Source organism: Crassostrea angulata, chromosome 5 (genome assembly GCF_025612915.1).
Source record: "Crassostrea angulata isolate pt1a10 chromosome 5, ASM2561291v2, whole genome shotgun sequence".
NCBI classification, from domain to species: domain Eukaryota; kingdom Metazoa; phylum Mollusca; class Bivalvia; order Ostreida; family Ostreidae; genus Magallana; species Magallana angulata.
Window position 1 is genome coordinate 7,955,073 of NC_069115.1, and position 25,165 is coordinate 7,980,237.

A 25,165-nucleotide genomic window follows, 5' to 3' on the forward strand; every position below is an offset into this window, starting at 1 on the left:
GTCATAAACATATATCAGAAAAATAAAAGCGAGATTTTAAATTTGTGAGATGTGTTTTTGCGAATTTACGTAAATATTAATTCCTCGCATTTAATGAGGAATCTACAGTATAGTCTGTATATGGTAATCAATTATCTCTACTTTAGCCATTATCTCTATATTAGCCGTTATCTTTTATTTCATCCTGTATTATTGTGCTTTGAATTTAATTTTCAAGTTTTTAAAGTGTCATGGATTATGAATCTATTTGCTTAGGAGTCAGATACAATTTTTTTTTTTCAAAATCTTAGTGGTATAAGCGTAAACACTAGAACTAGAATGCTATGATGCGGGTCTTTTATGTAAAGACTACACTGTCTCTTCTTTCAGAGTGACAAGTTACAGTCGGACATCTTGGTATTACAGCGCCCCCTAGAGGAAGTGGCTGAAGTCATGGTAACTCACAATTCTACTGAAACAACTTTGTTCTGGGAATGATTCAGTACTCATATTTTGTACTAAAAAAGATTATTACTCTATTATTAGTAATTATTCCATCTTGCAACTTGTTGCAGAAGAGATATACATGTAAATTACCGAATGTATATGTACTTCTAGATGTTTTGTTGTGTGTGAATAAGATTTAAAGGAAACCCAACCCAATAGCTAGCACTCTGAATCATAGAATTTTTGAATGATAAATTTAAAGTGATGTAATAACAGTTGAACCCTATTTATTTCAAGGCTATTGAGTTATTTTTTTTGAAGATTTTTAACAAATGAGTGAATATATTTTTGTATTATAGGCTGACAAGACACCACACAGAATATTCTTTGAAATGCTCAAGATTTCCCCAGTAAAGGTACATGTATATTCTTTGATGAAAAAATGTTGCTATTGATTTCAGGTCAAGTAGATATACAGTAGTTGTTGAATAATCTATTTCATGTTATGTCGTAATTTTGTATTATGAAAATGCAAACAAATTGTTTGTCCTTTTTGTTATTTGACAAAATAGTACATTCATTTGGATTTTTAATGCAGAGAATATTTTATATTAATATGAGATTCCTTTTGTGATGTTTCTAAGGTCCATGTAAGTTTTTCTCTGAGGGGGAATCCTCACTTGACCCGTGATGTTCAGCCAAGCGTGGCATCTGATGTTAAGGAATTCCTTCGGAACTCCATTGGTGCGACCTTCACAGAGGTCAAGGACATAGAGCTCAGGTCAGAACTTGACACAATTTCTCAATCAAAATTTATTACATAAATGAAATTTTATTGAGCTTTTAATTATTATTTTGAGAGGCAGGCACGTGCTTGAATTATTTTGTGATTAAGAGATAATGTATGTCTTCATGGTGAATATTAGTTGCCGCAAACCAGTTTATCTTCCGAATAGTAAACTGCAAAAAAAGAATGCATAGAAAAAAAAGATGGTTTTAATAATAGTGTTGTATTAATAATTCATGATTGACAGGTAAGGGGTTCTTGAGAAGTGAGGCAATTTATGATATATTTTGTGATTGACAGGCTTGGATTCTTTGAGAGGCGTGGTGTCCTCCTTTCCTCAGCACAGATGCAGACCCAGGCTGTCTCCCACTACCGACAGCAACTGATGCTACAGATCTATGTGGTTATTTTTGGACTGGATGTTCTGGGGAATCCCTATGGACTCATCAAGGACATCACAGAGGGACTGGGGGAACTGTTCTATGAGCCTCTACTGGTCAGCCACTGCCACACCCCATGCACCCACACCTCAGTTTTATTACATAGCTAAAAGCTATTTAATATTTAATGTTGATTAATGGACATTGAAAATGGTTGCTTAAAATACACCAATTCATTTGTAGTCTTTTGACATTATTTTCTTTCACCCTATTTATAGAAAGTCATGCAATTAGAGAAAACTAAAAATCTCTTCATTGATTTCTATCCCAGCTATTTAATTCTGCTTATTTTATTCTAAGAGTCATTGCACTGTTACTGCAGTGTTAAATATAAATGCGACATGCCTACATGTAGCAGTAAGTAAATGTATTAGCCAGATTTGTACACTGTAATAAAGAGTACATCTGTTTTGTCTGTAAATAGGACACCATTCAGGGAGAGGATGCTTTCTCCAGTAACATGATCAGGGGGTTCCAGAACGCAATGGGTCACATTGTGGGTAAGAGACCCTTTGATGGTGATTTTTGAAAATCTTAACAATTTGAACTGAAAATTAGAAAATTTTGAAACATTTAATTTTTTCCATTTAATATTTGAATTTGAATGCTTATACGTCCACATGTTGGAAGTTTCTCCTCAAGTTGTCTGAATACTGTAACAAGACAAAAGACTACGGAGTAGACAGTATGCAGAAAACCAAGTTTTCTTGCTATAAGTTTTCTGGAATTGTAAATTAGAACAAGCATTTAACATTATAGTATCTACAAACTGTACAGGACAATCCCATTCACTTGCAGGTGGAACAGCCAACTCTGTCGCCCGGATCTCGGGAACCCTGGGGAACACCCTGGCATACCTGTCCCTGGATGATGAGTTCCAGAAGGTGGGTGCCTCTTCTCTTAGTGTTAATTACTCCTTAGTTAAATTGCTGAGTATTTTTATATATCATAAATAGCATGTAGGTTACAGTAACAGTCAAACTGCTGTGGAATCATTAAATTTCGTGGGGGCCAATATTCGTGGATTGCTTAAATTTTACAGGTTCGTGGGGACGTAATTTCGTGTATTCCCTAAAACCTACAAAGCAAATATCACTTATTACCCTAATTTATTAATTCGTGAAGGATGTTAATTCGTGGATGACAGGTACCCAGGAATTTCACGAAAATTGAGCCACCACGAAATATAATGATTCCACAGTGTCTATGGTATAATGCCTCAGTAGGCATGAGTCTAACTGTAAACTAGAGACAACATAAACAATGCTGCAATAACTAGAAAAGTAACACATGCACTGGTAAATATTAAGTAATTTAGCAGTTGTTCAGTCAAAACAAAACCAGCTTAATAGACATTGCTGTACTATGTTCATCCTGTTTTCAGTATGTTGTGAGAGTTTGCAGGGTTTAAAATATCACATGTATTCCCAATGTCTTTGTGCAATGAATCAGTGTTTTAGTAATACTCACCTAATGTCCTTGACCTTGTAGAGGAGAGCTCGTAGGGTCCAGCAGCAGCCCAGGAATATGCCTCACAGCATGGCCATGGCCGGGAAAGGATTCCTGTCGGGGATGAAGTTTGGTCTGCTGGGGGTGGTACTAGACCCCATACATGGTAGGTCAGGGTTACTCTAGTGGTGGGGAAGTGGAGGGGAGCTCTCTCCGTTACATTGCCCAGTACATATTGTTGTCTTCTTCTCTTATTTAAGTTAACTCAAAAGTAGATGATCATGAATATGCAGTTAAAAGTTCATGCTTAATTTGTGAGCACTATTTTTAATGATTTTTTTTTGCAAATATGTCTACATGCAAATTATATGAAATATTGATATGATGCAATAATCTATTGATTAGTTGATTCTCTATTACAATAATATTTTGTAGACCAAGAACTTAGATTTGAAACATTATAATTGGTTTTGGAGTCAATGTTTTGTACTCCGTGTATTTGCAGGTGCCTCAGAGGAGGGAGTGGAGGGGTTCTTTAAGGGGATAGGTAAAGGTCTGCTGGGGTTGATCACCCAGCCCCTAGGGGGCGTGATGGACATGGTCAGCATGGCCTTCGATGGTCTCCGCAGGTAATTAGTGTATATATCTTACATACCCACAACAGCCTTAAATACTGTTATGTGAGGAACAAGAGCAAGCTTATTAAGATCAGAAGCCTGTCACTGTCCCATTATTACCCGGTAACTTTAGTCTACTATCAATCAAATTTTATATGAGTTAATGAAGAAATTTTTGTGAGATTTGCAAGAGCCTCTTTGTTGCGAATATCTCTCACAGCAAATCGGTCCTTGCACTATAGGTGTTTAAACAACATTGTTGTAGATAAGGCTTTATTGTGATAACTAGTCGCCTCGACAGGTTTTTCACAGATAAAGTCGTCGCGAATAAAAGTTTGTTTACAGTATCTGGTCACTTTTAATTAATTAATTACCATAATCTTAATTTTAAGATCTGTTTATCTGTTCACACACCTCTCTGTTATAATGACAGATCAGCAGAGAATGATGTGGTTGCCATACGTATGAGACTGCCCCGGTTCATCAATCCTTACAACGTAAGTCCACAAGTTTAACATTTACTATTTCGTAAGCTGAAACGCTTTCACTTTCATTTCTTAAGAGGAAAAAAAATTATTTACTTACTACTAGAGAAGTACCTAAAATATTTCAGTGTAGTAAATAATAAATGTAACAATTGCAAAGTTAAGGTTTCAGGATCATTTTGTAACTTTCTCATCACAACCATGTTCCGTCTTCACAATGTCAGTGTGGCTGTATTACAGGGTCTGGAGCCTTACTCCTGGTACCGGGCCCAGGGGAACTTTATCCTGACCAGTCTGAGGGAAGAACAGAGAGCCCCCAGTATCTTTGTGGACTTTGCCCCCCTCAGCTATGACGACCGGGCCGACCTTCTTTTTATCACAGACAGGTGAACTTTTATCAATGAAATAAAACTGTATATCAATTAATAGACAGCTTAATAATTTGAATGTCTTGTATGATACATTAAATATGGTTGTCTAAATAGAACACATCTAATTGTGCATCATACTTACTCATTTTGTGTTAGTAGAATCATCATTGTTCGTGGGAGACCAATGTCTGTGTCTTTTGTTGGAAACCCTTGCCCACGAATTTACATCCCCATGAGCGTATATACGTCAAGCAATTAATTTATTAAAATTATCCAAAACTTTCTACCAACGAAATTACTTCCCCATGAACCAAGGAAATTTTGGCTATCCATGAACATTGACTCCCATAAATAAATTTAAAATAATTCTTCAGTACATGGATCCTTTTTGAATGCCGATTTTATTCTTTAAGGAGGATGAGTAGTCAACCTGACAATCACACATGATTCTTCAAGCCATAAAATAATCAAGTTAAAAAATCCCTAATGTTTTAGCTTAAGAATTTAAATAATTATTATCCTACCTCATGCATAGCTCTACTACAGTAACTGTTTGAATGTGATGTCTAGAAATGACTATGCATCTAAATCTTTTAAATAAAAGAACTTAATATATTCAGTTACTCTTAACATCAGCATTCAATAAGAAATTTAATTAACAGAAATTTTAGTTTTTACTTTACTTTAAAATTGTCAATCTTACTAGGTGAATGTGTCCATTGATTTATTGTGTAATTTAATATTTTCAGAACCATTTTGTGCTTGTCAAAAAATCGCTTCTCACCTGGGTATGATGTCAAATGGGAGGTAGAGAGAGAGAGGATCATGGGAATTCCGGAAGTGACGGACACTAAACTAGTCTTCACTCTAAAGGTATAGTCATAATACGTACAATATAATTATGCCAGTGGTTAAATGCTTGGAATCTCAGTTATTATAGACTTTGTGAATGTTTTACAGTAACTGCAATATAAAATAAAACCTCAAGTCAGAAACTATCTGAACCTTGTCATTATTTTGCCTTCCAGGATAAAAAAGGTTCCATGTTTTCGGGGAATATTATAGAGATATCGAGCTCCAGTCCAGAGATTTTGAAATGGGTGCAGGAACGCCTGGAACGTGTGTAGGATTATTGATTGCAGGTAGTCAAGGTCATTTCTGACTGATATCCCTGTTAAAGTTTTTAACATTTAAACTGAATGTGAAAGGTGTTTTCAATTTGATTGGAATTCTAGTGGGTTGAGTTGTTTAAAAAGGGCTGAGTTAACATAAATGATTATGTCAGTGACAACTATGGTAATTTGTTATCACTTGTTTACCGGCCTACCATACTTGAAGTGCAGTTTCAATTCTCAAGTCATTTTTGGGGGAATAGGAAATAAAATATAAGATTTTGTGTTAAATTACTGTATGTGCAAAGACAATAATGTTCCCACCCTAACCTAACCCCCAAAAATTTGTTTGAAAAACAAAACTTGTGTTGTCTTGATTTGAAAAAGTCCAACACACTATCAGTGACAATAAATCAATTTTATGTCCTTTACAAACAACTTTATTTTACAGCTGATCTGTATGATCATGGATTCTATAGAGAGGTCTGATCCTTATTAAACCAACTAGAGGGACTGTTTAGTATCTCTGAATTTTCAATGAAATAATGAAGGAGTCTGCTGTAGCCATGGATCACTTCATTGACAGTTCAATGTGATTGTTGCTTACCGCCATTTAAAAGAGAATTCTCAGACTAGTGCTGAATTTGACGCCATGTTTCCAAGAAATCCAGTGATTACATGTCTACTCAAAGACTCCCGTTCATGGTTTACGTGGCATAACACTAAGTCAATAAGTGTCATTTATATTTATGATATTATTCCTGTGCAATATACCTTTTTAAGCTTATTTTTTTATATGATAATATGTTTATTTTTCTGATTTGTTATAACTTTTTGATCTCTATTTCTTGTTTTGTTTTGATTGTTATCTTGTAAACTCTATACATTGGGAGTATGTTTTTATTTTGGTGATAATGATGGGTAAAGATTCTTTAGATTCTAGCATCACACATTCCAGCTGTTTTTCGTATGTTGCAAACAATCATTCTTCTATCACCTGCTTAATAGTCTAAGAACAGTTAAAGATTCTTCATTTGTATAAACAAGTCTATCAATATACATATATAATATTCATAAAGTAACTCATAATGATATCAGTATCCAGGCATGTAGCATCATTTTTGAAAGTGGGGGGGGCCAGACTCCAAAAAAAAAATAAAAAAGGAAATTTGAATTCCCCAAAATCTTCAAAAACCTAATCCGGAGGGAGGGGGGGGGGGGTGGCATAGTATATAACTTCAATTTCACTTCTAATTTTCTTATTTTCATATCAATTTTTTACATACTCTCCCCCTGATGCTACGTGCCTGGTATCTGCATTTAGAAGTTTTCTAATATGATGTTAATGAAATATGACATTTTAGTACATGTGTATTAGGACAATTCTTCATGTGTTAATCCTAAAATAGAATTGTACTGATCACTTGAATGGATCAACTCATGTTAAATTTGAATTGTTTGTAAAAAGATATCTAATCATGCATCCTGCAATGTAATTTCTTTAGGATACCTGTTGTTACTAACACTTATTAAAAGTAAATGCAGGGTAAAACACAATGTAGACATTACAGTTGCTGAGTTTGTATACTGATTTGTTGATTAATAATAATTTTTATTAGCTTTGACGGTTGTTGTTCAATGGTGTAACTACATTTTACCTATATGTTTAAACCTAGTCACATATATGCCACACAATACAAGCCATATAATGCATGTACATGTACTAAATCAATGAAATTGAAAATTTGTATCAATAGTATTATTATTACATGGACATACATGTGTATATTAATATTAGATTTTTTTTTAAGAATAAGTCAGGACAAAGTGTCACTTATTTTTGAAAAATTCAAAGATGGAATATAATTTGATTTTTATATCCCATTATAACGGGGCCTGAAATTATCTTTTACAACAGCTTATCCAATGTTTTTGGAGATTTTTTATTGATTTTCAAATAGAACATGACAATGTGTATCAGTGATACGCAAATTATTAATTTTTCCAAAGTCAAGAAATTATTTCATTTTTTTTTTACGAGTCAATTTATACTATTTATATACTTTATCTCATAGCATTGTTTTCATCAAGAGAAAACAATAAAAAAAAATTCATTAAGAAATCATTGATTCTTTCTGCTTTGTAAAGTTTAAATTGAACATCCACAACAGTTATGTAACTTTGTATTTTGCGATATTTTAGTATATTTTTAGGGAGAAAAAAAACAAGAAAATGGTGCAAACTGATTGTATAATCAGCCAAAGAATTTTAGATGATTTATCAATGTTAGCAATATAGTCTGAATGATATAGAGAAATTATATTTAGAGAATTAATTTTCTGAACAATTGTTAGAGTTTTGTTCATTAGGATACAACAGTCATGTACATAGAAATGACCTTCTTCATAGTCTTAAATTAAAAATGGTACATCATTAATGGCATTTTGAACCAATAGTTCTGTGCTTTGTTGCTTTTATAAGATACTTGCACATTTTCTTTAATAATTTTATCTTGCATTCGTCCCATCCCTAATATCTGCACTGAACAGTTGTAAATTCGTTTTTAATTACATATTAGTATATTGAGTTCTTCACGATAAATTGTACTACTAATACATTTTACTATGAGGAAAATCATGAGCGCACTTCTTGTCCATTAAGTTAGAGAGACTGTGACTTACAAGCCTATAAAATAGCAATGGCTGTGACAATAGTACAGGCATAGCTGGATGTTATGTAATTATGTATACATAACTTTGTTAGTGGATATTGAATGGGTTGATTTGTTTTTATGAGTTGTTGTTTTATTTCTGTTGACTTATAAGCTAGTTGTATTTATGTCGTTATAATTCCTGTTATTACAAGAAAGCAATTAATTAAACAAGTAATTTAAAAACAAACAGTTTATTTTTTATTTTTATTTTTACAAATACCAACTGATATAATGAAATATATAATGTAAATAATGCACGCCCCTTTATCCCCTTAGCAGTGTACTTCATTTGACGTACATTGTATTCATGTAAGGGTGTTCTATAATGTCTGATACCATTTACTCATTGAATGACGTTTTATTAAATTTATTTAACAGGAAGTCAAATGCATATTCATAAGTGTATATGATGTAAATTTTCACTCAACAAAGGACTATATATGATAAGGGCCTAAAATGGCCCCCTAAAATGAACATCATTATTTTACTATCATTCTTTGTTTTCTTAGTACAGATATGTATGTGATGTGTTTACATAATATTCATTTTGGTTCAGGTGCCCACAATTTAGAACAATGACATTGTAAAGACAACCTTTTCCCGCCATTTTTGCATTTTTAGCGTAAAACAGCTTGTTTTCAAGCAGTTTTTCCTTCCGAAAACATAGAGCGCATTCTTGAACAAATAAAATATTTTAATCAGAGATGTATATAGCCAAGACTAATAAGTGACAAAAAAATTTTCCTTGTTCAAGCATGCGCTCTATATTTCCCATTCGTAAATAGATAAGAAAAATGTCAATTTTTGGCTGATTTTGATTGAATTATAAAAATGGCGTCATTTCTGACGTCAGATACTGCCAGTGAGTGCAAATAGATCAAATAAATAGATGAAAAATATATGTTATATCAACTCTTCTAAAAAATTAGTTAACATTTCATTGTACCCGAAACACTTAAAAAATGGCGAATTAAGGGGGCCAAATTTAACTCTTATCATATATAGTTCAAATTTCACAAACATTCATATGTTTTTGAAAAAATGAGTATTGTTTATAAAAACAGAACGAGTTTAAAGAGAGTGCTCCAAATAACGGTCTTTGTTATCAATGACAACCTCAAGTCGATGACTAAAATTCCTTACAACATCCACTGCACGGATCCAATTTTCTGAAATCCTCTTGCAATTTAAGAAGTCTGTCGCTTGTTTAGTTGGTATTCCTGTAGGCCTTCTTTTTTTCATAATTCATAAACTAAGGAGTTGGTGTTAGATAATGTTGTTTAAAACGGAAGATGGCCGCTCTCTTGTCCAATTTATATTGACTAAAATTCTAATTCAACCAAAGAAATATGATGCTATTTTGTATTTAACATCATATTTCTACTAAAAGCGCATTCTTGTCCCAGATTTGTTTGTGGAAAAAAATTAAGAGATTTTCCTTTTTATTTGAGTCACAATTAACACCTTTTCGCCATTTCAAATATTATTTAATTTATATGAATTTCAAATGGTATCAGATATTCTGGGACACCCTGTAATAGATACTGTGCATTGTCACGCGCTGCAAAACAACCGTGGGTTGTCTACCCAAAGCATACCAAAATACCGTCAACGTTTAACTTACCGTTATCTTTTACAAGCTTTAAGAGATCATTGTTGTCTGGGACGTGTATTAAACTGTGCATTAAATTCTTTTAAAGGCTAGATATTTCAAACGTAGCCCATTAATATTGTATTTTTGAATTGTAATGAGTTCATTTCCTTTGACACGTTTTTAAAACTCCTTTAGTTAGTCTTTGTTACAAGTACCTTGAAATGCACTGATTTTATGTAGAAACCAAAACAACCAAGCAGTTTGTTTAAAAAAAATTTATAACATGTACTTATAAAACTTACGGTATATCTTATTTTGCTTAGTGTATTACCGTAACGATTAACATTAAACTACATGTATAAAAGGCATAATGTATGATTGACCTATTTATCTTCCACGACAAGACACTTAACCAATTCTGGTATATTGGTACAATTTATATTTCTATCCGTCAACTTCCAAGTTGCTTGGAGAAAATAGATAAGATTTCTGTTTTGTTAAACTGGACGATGTCTTAAAGAATTGATAAAAACGTTTGTAAATTGTGCAGAATCTAAATTATCGTGGAGCGAATCGCAAAAAGGTAAGACAATGTTCGCAGTTTAAAATTGAAATCCTTCAAATGAATGTTAGCAAAGAAGTTGTACCCTTTGTGTATAGTTTGAGTAAATAAAAAATTCAATATCTGTCCAATTTATTTTATTTCAATTGGGACACTAAACTGCGCGGGGTTTTAATGACAACATTGTATTCATTGCTACATTGTAGTTTGACATGTTTCTGAATCACTTTAACTAAGAGCACTTTAAAAATAGAACTTAAAAAATAAAATGTTATTCCATCCATCACAGCTTTCGATCTTCATATGGAAGTAAAGGGGTTCTTTTTATTCTACTGAATGATGGATATATTGTAAGAGTGTCTTAAAATTCATGTTATTCATTTTTCCTATACCTTTTCGTATATTTACTAATAATTGTATACGAATGGACCGTTTGATAAGGATGCTTAGAGTTCAAACAAAGTCGACAATTCTATATACGTTATTTCTAGTTTGTTTAAATTTCTAATAAAAATGATCAAAGCATATTAAAATTCTAAATAAGCGCTAGGAAGAAGAGTAATTAAAATCATACATGCATTTTAAAGTATTTTAAAACAATGAACATTAATGAAGAAACAGTCGCAACTAAATGTTAAAAAAGTTGCGGACATAAATAATAATTTTATCAAATACGTGGTTTTAACAATCACAGATAGTTTTGGTCGTTGTATATTAGATATAATAAATTAAATTATTAGAGTTTTATGAATAGGACTCGTTTCAATAATGAAACTTTTTTTCATCTGCCAATATGTAAACTAATTAGCTAGCGATATGTAAAATACGTATATAGATTAAACCTATATTTTAAAATTTTTAGAATAAATTAACTAATCGTTTTGCAACCCCCAATCAAAAATTCAGAAATCCGATAACCTGATATCAATTGGTATATAAGGGGCATTTATGTGTGCTGGCTCACTTATTGCGAAAGAACTAAAAAAATCGACGACAACTTAGAACTTTACACGATTGTAACAAAGTTTGGTACGTGACCAATATAGAGAGATTAGCGTGACTATATTAGCAATCTATCATCGATTGTAAGTACATGTATACGTTGAAATATTTTAGAATATGAACCAAATCATGCATGATTGCAATGTTTTTGCATGCCATCATATTTATGTTGCATGTTGACTTAACCAACGTGCATGTCAAGATATTTATCATGCATGACGACATAATTTTATTTTAATAGAAAAAATAAATTTCACACAAGCGGACATAAGTTTGTCCCTACATAATTATTACATATTGTGTTTTAGATAGCATGCTACCTCTGGCAGTTTTTATATTTGCATTCATTTTAAAAGGTAAGAATGTCATTAAGATATTGTAGTGGGGTTTTTTTTCTCACAAGATTTTTAAACTCACATATTGTCTTTTTGTCAATTTGATATGCCATTTTAATTTCAGTTTTCAAAATTATTCAAGCATACATTGTTTCAAAAATACTAATGGGCGTTTTATCTCTTGAAAAGGCGAACTGGCGCAAGTACCTACAAGGCCAATTAAAACATGGAGGTCAAAGCCGATTGTCGATGAATTACGACTGAAAAAAAACGCCCTCATTAATGTTTTAATGAATAATTTAAAACATCGTCAATCATTAAATAACGAGTTTATCCGACCCACAGAAGAGTTCGGACAACCAATATTGATACCAAAAACTGACGCTGTTGATTGTTTTTTCCCTGCCTGCAGAGGATCTCTAATATCTAACACTGGTCAAGGTAGAAGAACAACGGTAACGATTGCCATTACCACAAACCAACAAAGGAACAGCTCACAGTCCAAAACGGCGAATAACACGAAGACTTATGTGTACATCGGGGTGGGTGCGGGGGCGCTGCTTGTGGGCACAGGTGGTGCCATTTCTCTGATAAAGTGGATTCACAAGAAAAAAAGTCAACAGCGAGTTATTGACGTAGATTCTTCATAACTTAAATTCTCTTATTGAAATAAATGTAAACTAATTGTAAACGTTGTACACTTGTATTTAATTTTATTCATCATTCGAGTCAATGATACGTAAATAAAGTTGGTGGTGATAGCAATAGGTTTTTTTTGGTTATGATAAATTACGTAGTGATATAGCAGTTTTCTTTTGGGTTTTGGTTAAATCATTCAATGTGGTATTGCAAAATTTAAAACACGAATCATTTCCTATTGTGGGGATCCAAATGGCAATAAGCTTTTGTAGCATTGCGATGTACATGTACCTCTTAATTGTATCGATCTTGTATAATTAATATATTCAATCATGGTTTCCTTTTGATAATTTTATGTTATGTTATTTTATGGGTTTTTTTGGTGAAGCGCGGTGAAAAAAGGTTTTATATTACCGGTACAGGTTTTATGAAAAAATATCATTAGAAAAACCGAATTAGATATATCAGTTTCGTCAGTTTCATACTAATTTTAGCATAGGTTATTTTTTTTAAAACATCGCTCAATGATTTTGTATTGTTTGCGATGAAAAATAAATGACTGTCATGTGACGATGACGTCCCTTACACTGTCAAGTAATGATATGTTATTTGCACAGAGAGAGAGAGAGAGAGAGAGAGAGAGAGAGAGAGAGAGACAACAACAAAACAGTTAAAACAAGTTGACTTAGTTCCCGTGCTACATATATACATTAATTGTAGCTTGATAATACTATTCAAATTACATTACATTGTATACATGCAGTGTTATTTTCGCCTCGTGCAATTTGCGCCATTTTACACTTGCAAACAATTTTACCCGGTGTTGAATTCGCACAGATACAGCTATTTTTAAAGAAAGATAATTTAAAACATTGGAATTTGCCCATGCAGTCTTAAATTCGCCCCGCGCGGCTGACAACGAGGGCGAAGGGCGCGAAAATAAAACAGGGGCGAATTAATATTTCCCAATATGCAGTGAGTGATTGTACATGTACATGTATCTTCACCAGAACTGACAAGCGCAATATTCTTGATTGGAAACTTTAATCTATCTTATGATCAGTGAAACAAAATTCATAAATAAAAATGTTTTTGTAGTTATATTTTTAATGAAAGGTTTGTGCATACACAATGACGGGAATTCATCAAGCTTAACAATATATATTGTTTATTACACAAATTCTTGACTATGTTAATTGTACACTATTTCAATATCTTTTTTTCAAATTCAACAGCGGCACTCCAGATTCAACATTACATAGACAAATCAGTTATAAAATAGATCTAATCTTGAGAAAGTTCCTGCAGCTTTTGTTCCCTTTATTTTACCTGCAAGTCTCCAGGCAGCAGACTACACGCTCGTGGTCAGATTTCTTGGGACACCAATGACGTCGTTCCTGACCGATCTCCCCAGCTTACAGGCCAGCGATGTACACGGGGCCTTAGTTGTAGCTGAAATAAATCAAGATTGTCTTACTTATTGCTTAAGATAACGGCCAGTAAGTTTAACATTAATAAATTCGTAAAATCTGATAAAACCATCGTAAATCGTCATTTCTAAGATGATGATAGTCGTCGTACAAAAAGGCAAGTAGGAATTGGAACACATTGCAAAATTAAGATCAAATAACCTGTAGCTTTATTGAACACTACTAATACTCTCTCAACCTAGCTTCATATAATTTTTGATGAGTTATGAAAAATAGAAAGAACTTAATTAGGAAGTTAGTTTTGAAGTTAGGCTATCGCAAATAGTTTATAATTTGCAACATGGTTATAATTACGAAGCGCCCCTTTACGTTTTTAATCTGGCAGTATGAATTTATGTCATCTAAATTAAACAGTCCAGCTTATTGATTGTCTGATTACCTATAGATTTGGGCTGATTCAGGACTTCAAACTCAACCCTCGTCATCCCGTACCGATTCTCAATGCGAAGTTCGTAAACACTGGGGATATATTCCGGGTAAGAGAAGTGGATATGGAACATGCTTCCAAAGATGTGGCGAGTCTTCCAGGCATGGAAAGGCAGGGATTGGCCATTAAAACTCAGGTGTAGGGTAATCTTGTTCTCCATTAAGGGGTCGTAATAGCGGAAGTTAAGCGTCGCGGAATTGTCAGACTGACAGCAGACCTGACAGCTCTGGCTTTGATCGAGAAGTTTTATTGGATGTCTCAGTGTAATAAGTGGCAGCACTGTAACAGGAGCGATGATTGGTTGATTTACAGGAAAAAAACATATAGAGAACACAATACAAAAATAAACATTATGTTGATGACATTGGGCCAAAATTAAAACTATAAGTCTACTGACAATGGGCCAACGTCACGCCAACGCGTTGGGGCAATGTTGCGCCGTTGAGCAAAATTACATTGGGCCAATGTTATTTTCCGACATTGGGCCAACATAGATGCATGATGGATAAGAAGTGTATATGTCAAATACGCGAAAAAATGTGCAATTTTAGATTTTAAAAAATGATATTTTCAAAAATTTCATTCAGTAAACATAAACAAAAGCCCCAGGTGGATTCGAACTCATGGCCGGTGGTTCACAAGCCTGATACTTTAACCACTGAGCTATGACGACATACATCTGAATCAATTGATACAAACAGTCTAACAAAACCTTTAAATCGCCATCTTGTGAGGTAGTGTTTTAGAAGTATAAGTCTCGGTGTAGTGAAGTACCTTAACTCAGTATTAGTTTATGGTCCAAATTATCATGCATACTAGTATATCAAAGTGTAAGGCAGATCTAATGATTAATTTGTCTATTATCCAACCTCATTAAAAGCCAAGGGAAAGCATTTACCTACTATATTTATTGCTAGTATTCATAGTCAGAAGAAAATAAAGAAATTATCAACATGGAGAGTGTTAGAGATGCCATGAGATGCATCTAACTACGGTAAAGCTATGTCATACATACGCGGATAGCTGGTCCTTGTCATGTCTTCAAAGCAAAAGTCCTGGTTCATCTGATTCTAGTTAAAGTACAATTGAAAGATAAAAGTGGATTAAACGACCTACATGTACATAGACAGTATTAACTGAATAAGAGAGAGAGAGAGAGAGAGAGAGAGAGAGAGAGAGAGAGAGAGAGAGAGAGAGAGAGAGAGAGAGAGAGAGAGAGAGAGAGAGAAAACAGTCAAGTATTTTTTAAAATTCATATCAGAAAAATAAAGTAAAAAATGCAAGTACATGTATTGTGTTTAAGTAAAACTTATCTCGTGAACTCATGATCGAAGAAAATCTCATTGAATTGAAATCAATTAAACTTTCAACATACAAGTTAGTTGTATGAACTGAGAAAATAAAAATAATGTAATAAGAGATGAAACTGACATTACCTTGCTGAGATTCGGGTCATTGAGGACCATAGTGGTTATCGACATAAAGTAAACTGAAGAGGCAAAGTTCTCCGCCAAAATGGGCAACATCTTGTCAGGGTCTCGACGAAGTCTGGTACAATAACGCACGAGAGTTTTACTCTTATACCAGTCCGAAGAAGCGAACAGCGCCCCGTATTTTAGTTTTTTGAACATATAATTATTATTATTGATGAGATATTAATCAGCTCGGTAAGGCTAGTGCTTATTTTGTTTATCAGATGAAAAACAGCTACGGTTTTTTTAGACGAAAGGATACAGGGACAAACAATAAAAATGTAGACACTGATGATACCGTTTGTTGATAAACGAATAGAAGATTAATGCTTGTTGTGAACAGTGACTATCTTTCTATGGTCCCTGCTCTTTAAATCTCACTTTAAGACGGAATCTGTACAAGTTAATACATGTATATCATAAAATTTGCACTTTACCAGTCTAGAAAAATAAATCTAAATGTGAATAAATTTAAAAGGACATGGTCAAGACTTATTAGTAAGTCAAGAAGTAATTTTGTCCATTTTAATTGTTAAGAATAGGCTACTGAGATTAACATTTACAAGTATTTAAATAAAATACATGTAATGAGGCATAGCGTTATATTCTTTTTCCCAATTTGTAGCGCAGGTTACTTAGTCTACAACGGTATTGATAAAAAGTATCTAAATTATCTAAAAGTATCTAAATTTATCTGAAAGTATCTAAAATTATCTAATACTATCTAAAATTCAAAGTCAGTGTCGAGATTGGAGCGAGATACGGTGATAAAAAATTAATGTATTCTATATAAAAAAGAATCGTGTTATGGTTTTTGGTAACAATTAAAGGTTGAAATTGTTTAAATGTTTGCTTCGTAACAAATTTAAAAATCATACCACTTGCAAGTGTAACATATTCACATGCTCACATAACATAAAACATAATTGTTTTAGATGTAATTTTTTATATTTATTTATCAATGTATCTCTAAACAAAGCCTTGTGTCCTTTCTGACATATATTATTTTCAAAATAATATCTGCAATATGACTACTTTTAAAAAGTAGTCATATTGCAGATATTATTTGAAACTTGTAAAGAATCCCCAGCTCTGTGTTCTCAAAAAATGTTGACAATCGACATATCCAAATAATTCTTCAAAATGAAAGATACCTTAATTTACTATTCATAGCATTAAATATGTATTAAAAAAATAACAAACGTCAACTTTGATGAGCCTAAAGTTATAAATATCAGCATCATGGTCGTGATCCTTTAAAGTCAATGTCCAAGTGTTTGATACTTTGTTTGAAGTACTCTAAACCAACTTTTATTTGCGTGCGATAAATTTTCGCGACCTTTGCGAGGGTATCGTCGTCTCGAATATTTCTCGCCTCAAACCAATCCTCGCGAACAAAAGTTAGTTTACAGTACTGAATACAGGGAAGTATTCGTCTCCTTTTTATTAAAACGTTTTATTTTCGCCCCTTTCGCCTTCGTTGTCCGTATGTGAATTCAAGACTTTGCAAATTCTAATGTCTCCTTTTATCTTTCTTTGAATACGACTGTGTCTGGGCGAATTCGATACGGGGCGAAACTGTTAGCAAGTGTAGATGGGCGACAATTACACGGGGCGAAAATCACCCTTATAGCCACCAGTCCTAGTATGTTTTCACAGCCAACATAACATTAAGCGTAATTTATTCACTAGCTGTTCATGAAATTACATTAAATATTGCCTCCATAGTTTAGTAATAGTCCATCCATTATGACCTCTTAATTTCATGCATAAAGAAAAGGATATCAATAGAATCAATCAGTGTTTCTCTTGTTTAAATTTGTATTTTTGCGTCTTCCGCCGCCATATGTTTTGTTTAAAAATTAATGCAATGAAGAAAAAAGCATAAAAATGACACGCTTTTTTATTTAATTAAGTATGAATGGACAGAAATTTGTTTTAAAAAGTCCTCTTTATTATTATAATGTACCTTGTACTTTTGTGTAGTTAAAAAAAATCCACTGGTTGTTGTTGGGTTTTTTTTAATCAACAAACCGATTTTAATCCAGTCTATTTTGCTATGCTTTCACAAATTTTAATTACTGATGTCATTATTAGATATCTGAGTCTTGTTTCCTGCCATACAAGAAAAATGACAAATTGGGATTATTGCAATCATCATTTCATAGATTGTATCAATACAGAGCAGCTCTTGCGTATTAAAAGATTTCATCTTCATCTTCTTAAAAAATAAAAATAAGTACAAAATTTATTGCCTTGTTTGTAACCTCCTATCTGATTGTAATTATGTTTAATGTAATAACGGATTAAAATTGAGATTTGTTTGCTCAAAACGAACATCATTTAGAACAGGTAATCTCGGATGGAAGAACTATAGTCCCGAATCCTGTATCCTTTCTTTAGAGTGGTTATAACCGTGTCTAGTTTTGGAGATCTGTATCTGGTGACCTTGAAGAAGATTGTGTTCTGGTTCATTAGTCCATTTGTCATTTTGTAGCCTGTTTCATGTTTTGTAAGTAGGTATGTACTCTAACAGGTCCAGCACAACGATGTTTGGTTTATTATGATAAACTGACAATGAACCATTTTATAAAGATAATTGAATTAAAACAGGCTATCAAAATGAAACATGAATTAATATTTTAGTAGTTTTATAACATCGCAAAGGCGACACTTGTTCTTTAAACCCTCTTCTAGTATTGTATTCGTTTACAAAAATTAAAAAAGTATTGATTTATTAAATGCATGTACTCAGGTTCCATAAACTTTCCACCAAGAACATATACTGATTTATTAATATAATTTCGAATTTGTTAAGGAAGTCAAAACAATAAACTTGATAATTTAAAGCAAACAGAAGTAGATTTGTTAATATATAATTGGAGAACAAACCGGTTATATTTGTAGATATCTTGGTTGTGTATTCATTTATGTATAATTTTGTCAACGTGTATGTGTAAATCAATTGCATAAAAGTCATTATAAAATCAATCCGCATTGCAATACTGATCCCTGAAATTAACAAGGATGTCAGACATTTGTATATAACTATTTATATTTTTTCGAATAAATTATCTGCAATAATCTAGAAAATATTTCTGAACATTGAAAACTTGTGTACCTATCATGTTTTACATTGTCTGTCTTTAATGACAAAAATTGTACCAGTATTAGCTGTGGTAGATTTTACCTGCATAATACATTCCAGTTTTTGCCCAATTCATTTTGATACCTTACTGCATTCATTAAATTTTCATTGCATTCGAATATTGAAATTTTGCAAATTGGTGAATGAAAAAGCAATAAATGTTTTTTTTAATTGCAAGTATTTGTAATCTTATTTGATAATTAATCTTGACTTTGTTAAAAAAAATCTATTATATGATTAACGTCTACGGTTTTTTAAGGATGATATTCAAAATATAATTGTCTGATTTGTGCTATAGAAGGTAATGGAAAATTCAGTAAAGAAAAGGAAACATGCAAAACCATACATTTGTTTTTCTTTTCATATAATTATATATAGGTCCTACATATATGTAAACAGATAATCCTTCCTTTGACAACAGTTACTGTAAAATGCAGTCCATTGTCCTATTGTTTATTCCTATTCAAACCTTGAATTTATTCGATTTTTCACTGACGTGGTTCTATCTTTTAAGATACAACAAAATAGGTTATTTACAAAAGCATGAATATTCTTTTTTTTGGGGGGGGGGGGGAGGGGGTAAATGTATCTGAATCACAAGAGTCATGTAAATAAAATTATTTTTGTAAAAGTAAGGTCAAACATGAGATTTCAAAGTCTTAGGACTTGTGATTTCTTTTCCGCAGTGCGATGCATTACAACATATTTTGCCTTGTCTGGTTTTAGAGGAAAACTATGCATCCAATGTATCATTGTCAAGTATATATAAATGACATTCTAGATATCACATATAATATATTAATTAGGAATCTAAGAGCAATACCAACGATGCTTAACTTAGTTGACAGAAACAATGAACCCTAAATTATCAATAATTGAAATCTTAACATTGACCTACACCTGAAAAATACGCGGTCTACTGGTAATGCACTTTGGCGCTATCTATAATCTCATCTCATATTAGATAGTCACGTGATACATCGGCGTGGTCACGTGGTACTTTAGCGCGCTATATAACCGATGGATGCAATGTCCAAGTTATCTAAAGCCAACATGACGACCATCGTGAACATCCTCCTGACTCTGAGATCCTTTCAGATGGGGACAAACGACGGCATTAATATGAATGTAGGTATTATTTTATTCTGTAATGAAAATAATAACCAAAAGACCACACGATGTTGTCTAAAAACCTATTTTTTCTTAAACAATTTATTTTACAGAAGTTTAAAAAAGTATGTTATCATATGCTATTGTATCATTGTCAATTATTATAATCTATTATTTGTATTTAATTCTAATTTTTATTTGAAATATCTTAATATTTGTCATCCGCAAACAAACACCTTTACTTAGAATGAAGCAGCTTTAAATCATATTCTAAGATCATGGTTCATTATCAACTACAGCATGAGTTTCTTTTTATTCTGAGTTCCCATATGCATTTTTTAAAAATACATGTAGTATACCTATGCGTTTTGTGTTTATTGAAGAAAAATTATAGTCCACCCAGGGGTTGCTTCCGGTTTAAAAATGATTACCCACGTGAGTCGTAATATGTCCTTATATTCCACTGATAGAAGTGTCTTTTATATGACTTTAAAGTTATTTCAAAATATTTCAACATAGGTGTCTTTGACAAGATAAATTTAGATTTATTTATTTTGAAATGCACTATAATTTTCTGTCAAATCCATAATGTATACTCGTATATACCAATAATGCTTTCTAAGTGATTCCATTCACTACCCCCCCCCCCCCCCACTCCTCACTTCAGAAAATAAAATTAACAATTTTATGTATGTTTTATTTAATGTTTTGCAGTTGCTCCAAAACTCGTTTTAGACAGAAAATATCAAGAGGTTTTCTTTACTAACAAACCGGCAATGTGCACGGTGAAATGCCCGATGTTTCGCAACGTAACGCTAAAATACAAAATACAGCCTCGCGATGGGGCAGCTGATGTCAGCTACAACGTTCTATGCAGAGGCTGCAACTCATCGTTTGGCGGCATCAAAGACCATTTTCAAACTCAAGTAATCTTCTGTCAGGGGGGCCTTGTTGACAATAAGTTGTACGAGATCGAGGTCGCCACCGAGGATGGGCACAAAGGGTACTCCACAATTGCGGTCATGACTGAGAGTGAGTAACAATATGTACCTCTACCTAATGAAGATGTGTCTTTTAGTCAATTGATAGATGACTATATGTAGGTGATTGAATTACATAGCTCTGTCATTCAGTCAACTGATAGATGACTATAAGATGACTGAATTACATAAATGTGTCATTCAGTCAACTGATAGATGATTATAAGATGACTGAATTACATAAATGTGTCTTTCAGTCACCTTTTAAGACCTTCCGGTTACAATTCTTTGACTGAAAGGCATGGCTTTATCCAGTAGTAGCCTAACCATATTATTACGAGAAGAACTGGCAATCTTAATTATTAAATGCTTTAATTGGAAATGATACAACTTTTATTTAAATTATAATAAGTGGAATCTTTTTAATTAAAAAAAAAACTTAGAGGAGATTAAACCTTTAATTAGCAAAGTTTTTCAAATCCCCTTCTTGATAATATTTGCTTAGAAAGTCCCAAGAGTTGAATAACGGTGTGATACCGGGATATTAGATCATATCGATTACATGAGCGGTTTTTTAATTTACAAGAAGAACAATTATTTTATATGGTTTCATCCATATAGTTTCATCATAAACTAAGATTCATTTGGGGTTTTTCATATAATTTTAAGTCATGGAAAGTTTTTCCGGAAGTATTGAGGTACCCGCCGGACCAGGCTACATCCGTTTTGACAAAATCAGCTCAAACATGATGCTTTCATATAACGAAACACAAGGGTTATTTAAACCCAAAAGAGAGGCCTACTACACCTTCTACATGACTGCTCGGACCAAGACCGATCGATACACCAGAATGGAGCTCAGGAAAAATGGCGTCGCTGTAGCCTCCATTACAAACGATGTCCTAGTCGAGCATGGATGGGAATTTGAGGACGGCGCCACTGCCATTGTGTTAAAGCTGAAGTTTGGGGACGAAATTAGCGTATACTCGAATGGAACTCTTCAGAGTGGCTCTTCATTGTCTTGTTTTTCTCTGCGAAGTAAGGAGATTTCAATAGTTATTAACGCGTTGGATTTTTAAGCAAGTGTTGCTTTGTTAATTTCCTTTGTTATGCAATGCAAGTCAAGGTATAAAATTTAGATATGTTTTGTTTATTTTATATTATAGAAATGTTTATTTCTTCCATACTCATGTTAAGAAAGTCGGCAAACTTGATCTTTAAAGAGAATAGCTACACGAAAAACTGAGGATAGCACTTTCAGAACCAAACATAATAATATACAGAAATTATCATGTAGATTATATACACAATTCAGAAAGGGTTATGAAAATAAAAAGTTTGCAAATGATCAAAAACAAAAATATGGGTTCTCGATGTATTTGTCTTCTTGACAATTTATAGTAACAGATACGCAAAATTATGTTAACTTGAAATTTGCAAGTACGTGTCATTATTTTCCAGCGCTGATGGACGGACCCCCTGTCATATTATACGCCACAGTCCAGGACAACAAAGTCCTCCCTCACGGTAGTTATCAGCCCTTGTCATACGACCACGTCCATTTAGACACGGCTGGGGCTTTCGTGGGTAAAACGAACTACACCATCCCTAGCGACGGCATCTACGTGGTTACACTGACGTCAGCAACCCATAATGACCCCGTGCATGCCTCTTTCATCAACTTGAAGTTTAAAATCTTGCGGTATACGACAGTAAAAACACCCGCTCGGAGCACCAACTCCTATACATTTATTATGAGGTTCAATGAGAGTGAAGTCATCTCCAACACATTTTACGCTGAAAACGAGACTCATCTGTCGAGTGAGACCTCCATTGCTGTGTTCAAGTACTTCAGCATTGACGGTTTGTGCATGATCTAGAATCATTATTCATTTTCAGTTTGATTAATAATTTCCGTATTTACTACATATATGTCATCTAGGGTGAGTTTGCTTCTTTTTCAGCTGGATATTTGCTATTTAGCGAGCCAGATGTTCGTTGTCATTTTTAAAATTTATATATAAATATTAAAAATAAGAATTTTGTGTAAAGATGGTGGAAAACATTTTTTTTTTTTTAAATTTGTTGTAAATCTGATGGATAATATGTATGTTACATTAAAAGTTTAAAATTTATCAATTTAAACTTAACTATAACTGTTATAATTCAGTTTAAATTGATAAATTTTAAACTTTCAATGTAACATGTAGACCACTCCGCCTCCTAAGATATCATAGTATGGGACATCTGTCGATATTAATGTGGATTAAAGTACATTAAAATCAAAATACTTTAACCGGTTTAGAATTTTCGAATTTTTTGACCCAAAAAACCTTTTTAAAAAAGCCTGTGCAATCCACAGGGGAATTAGATTTTAGGACGTACAGATTCATAGTAAACCCTCAAACCCAATCTACTACACTAGCTGTTATGTGACAATTATTATGGGGAAAAAACTATATTTACAAAATTAAACTTGGTTTTCTTGTTTATTTCGATAAATAGTACGTCACAACATGGAGGTGTTTCATACCACTTTCAAGCTTATCTTTGCGTAGAAGTTGCTTTACTAGACATTATATTTGTCCATGTTACAGAACCAGACATAACAGCAGTCACAGTGCAACAGTACCAGACACGAAAAGACTGCGCCGACTTCTGCAACCTGCTCGTCGGAGGAAAAGTCTTTCTTGACATCGATTCCAGTTTCAACGCCACAACTGGAATTTTCACGGCCAAACGCTCTGATACCTACGTCATTTCCGCTAATCTCCTCGGAATGCAAGTGGACACCACGTATCAGATTGTCGTAAACGGGGATGTTGTTGACACGTTGCTTAGCGACGGGCCGGACAATGACTTCTTCATTAACGATAGTAAAGTCGTGATGGTCAAGAGGCTTTGGCAGGGAGACAAGGTTGAGTTCCGAATGAAAGGGAGGAGTTTCTTCCACACCCTCATCTCTATATGGACTCTCACCGCCTGAGAGGAATGTAGGGGTGTTACGTCAGACTGACCAACAGTGACCTTGTAATTGATAAGGTTATACGCTAAAATTATATGCGACATTTGATCTTTTATCATAAATTTTTCAAGCATAACTTGAAACCATGTTTTTCATAGGATGTGTGAAAAAATGAAAAATTAAAACTATTCAAATGTCCCATTTTATTTGGTTTGTGTTTTCTGTAATTAAGCACGAACTGGTGAAAAAGACATTGGTTGTAAACTTAGTGAATTTGTGAGAGAAAAATTAATTACAAACCATCCTAACTGTTGAGGACCATGTGTGTGTATTGCTTTCAACATTTAAAACCTGTACATTAATTAATGTACAGGTTTTAAAACTCCAAATATATAACGCTACATAATTATGTACCAAAAACATAAAGGATTACATAACATAAATGTTTTAAATATATATATATATATATATATATATATATATATATATATATATATATATATATATATATATATATATATATATATATATATATCGGCTGTCGACTGCAGTTTACGGACAGTAACGGTATCTAATATTTAGTAAATTCATTGTTAACGAATGTAAATTATCTAGTTATCAGACGGGAATCTATATCTATGAGCAAAATCTATTTGTAAACGTTTATTACAGACAAATAAGCATAGATTAACATTCGTTAACTATATAGCCTATAATATACAACCGTTCAATATGGTTATACAAATGGAAACTTCAGTAGTTACCGAATCGTGAACTAAATTTTACGGTTCGTAGATGATATAGTTAACAGTCGATGATCTTAGTTAATCAACTATAAAACTAGAAGCCAATTTCTGTGAATTTGGCGTACTCGTGGTTTTTTTAAGGGGGGGGGGGTGCAGAACACTTTTCGGCATTTTTTTGGTCTTCACAGTTTTGGCGGATATGATTTTGTTGATTATCATTGCTTACATAAAATACTCAAAATATACATTTATAATCATAGTTATCATGGTATATGTTCGATCGGTTTGCTAACGT

The 25,165-nt window shown here is 33.1% G+C and overlaps 3 protein-coding genes and 1 long non-coding RNA gene across 11 annotated transcripts in view; 3 read left to right on the top strand and 1 right to left on the bottom strand.

Moving 5' to 3' along the window:
• The window catches only part of LOC128183067 (intermembrane lipid transfer protein VPS13A-like), a 70,639-nt gene extending 62,049 nt beyond the window's left edge, over positions 1-8,590 (top strand). For all 8 annotated transcript variants that reach the window (XM_052851913.1, XM_052851912.1, XM_052851916.1 and 5 more), the window contains 13 exons: positions 370-435; positions 786-842; positions 1,071-1,207; positions 1,514-1,709; positions 2,078-2,153; positions 2,452-2,537; positions 3,145-3,268; positions 3,608-3,731; positions 4,153-4,216; positions 4,445-4,590; positions 5,325-5,448; positions 5,604-5,717; positions 6,139-8,590. In XM_052851913.1, coding sequence (XP_052707873.1) covers positions 370-435; positions 786-842; positions 1,071-1,207; positions 1,514-1,709; positions 2,078-2,153; positions 2,452-2,537; positions 3,145-3,268; positions 3,608-3,731; positions 4,153-4,216; positions 4,445-4,590; positions 5,325-5,448; positions 5,604-5,702 — 1,299 coding nt within the window. In that variant the 3' untranslated portion in view covers positions 5,703-5,717; positions 6,139-8,590. The remainder of the gene's footprint in view (positions 1-369; positions 436-785; positions 843-1,070; positions 1,208-1,513; positions 1,710-2,077; positions 2,154-2,451; positions 2,538-3,144; positions 3,269-3,607; positions 3,732-4,152; positions 4,217-4,444; positions 4,591-5,324; positions 5,449-5,603; positions 5,718-6,138) is intronic.
• A 2,939-nt stretch (positions 8,591-11,529) lies between these two features.
• Positions 11,530-12,650, top strand: LOC128186329 (uncharacterized). The gene is made up of 3 exons (XR_008243935.1): positions 11,530-11,641; positions 11,867-11,914; positions 12,083-12,650. It is a non-coding gene; the product is annotated as an uncharacterized LOC128186329 (long non-coding RNA).
• Positions 12,651-13,876: 1,226 nt separating this feature from the next.
• On the bottom strand, positions 13,877-16,024 carry LOC128182941 (uncharacterized). Its single transcript, XM_052851721.1, has 4 exons — positions 15,886-16,024; positions 15,465-15,519; positions 14,402-14,728; positions 13,877-13,984 (listed from the first exon to the last, which is right to left on the bottom strand). The coding sequence occupies exons 1-4, from the start codon at positions 15,973-15,975 to the stop codon at positions 13,884-13,886; spliced, it is 573 nt and encodes a 190-aa protein (XP_052707681.1). The 5' UTR covers positions 15,976-16,024; the 3' UTR covers positions 13,877-13,883.
• Positions 16,025-20,122: 4,098 nt separating this feature from the next.
• On the top strand, positions 20,123-24,195 carry LOC128183746 (uncharacterized). Its single transcript, XM_052852891.1, has 5 exons — positions 20,123-20,201; positions 20,894-21,211; positions 21,829-22,197; positions 22,621-23,022; positions 23,757-24,195. The coding sequence occupies exons 1-5, from the start codon at positions 20,123-20,125 to the stop codon at positions 24,143-24,145; spliced, it is 1,557 nt and encodes a 518-aa protein (XP_052708851.1). The 3' UTR covers positions 24,146-24,195.
• The last annotated feature ends 970 nt before the right edge of the window (positions 24,196-25,165 follow it).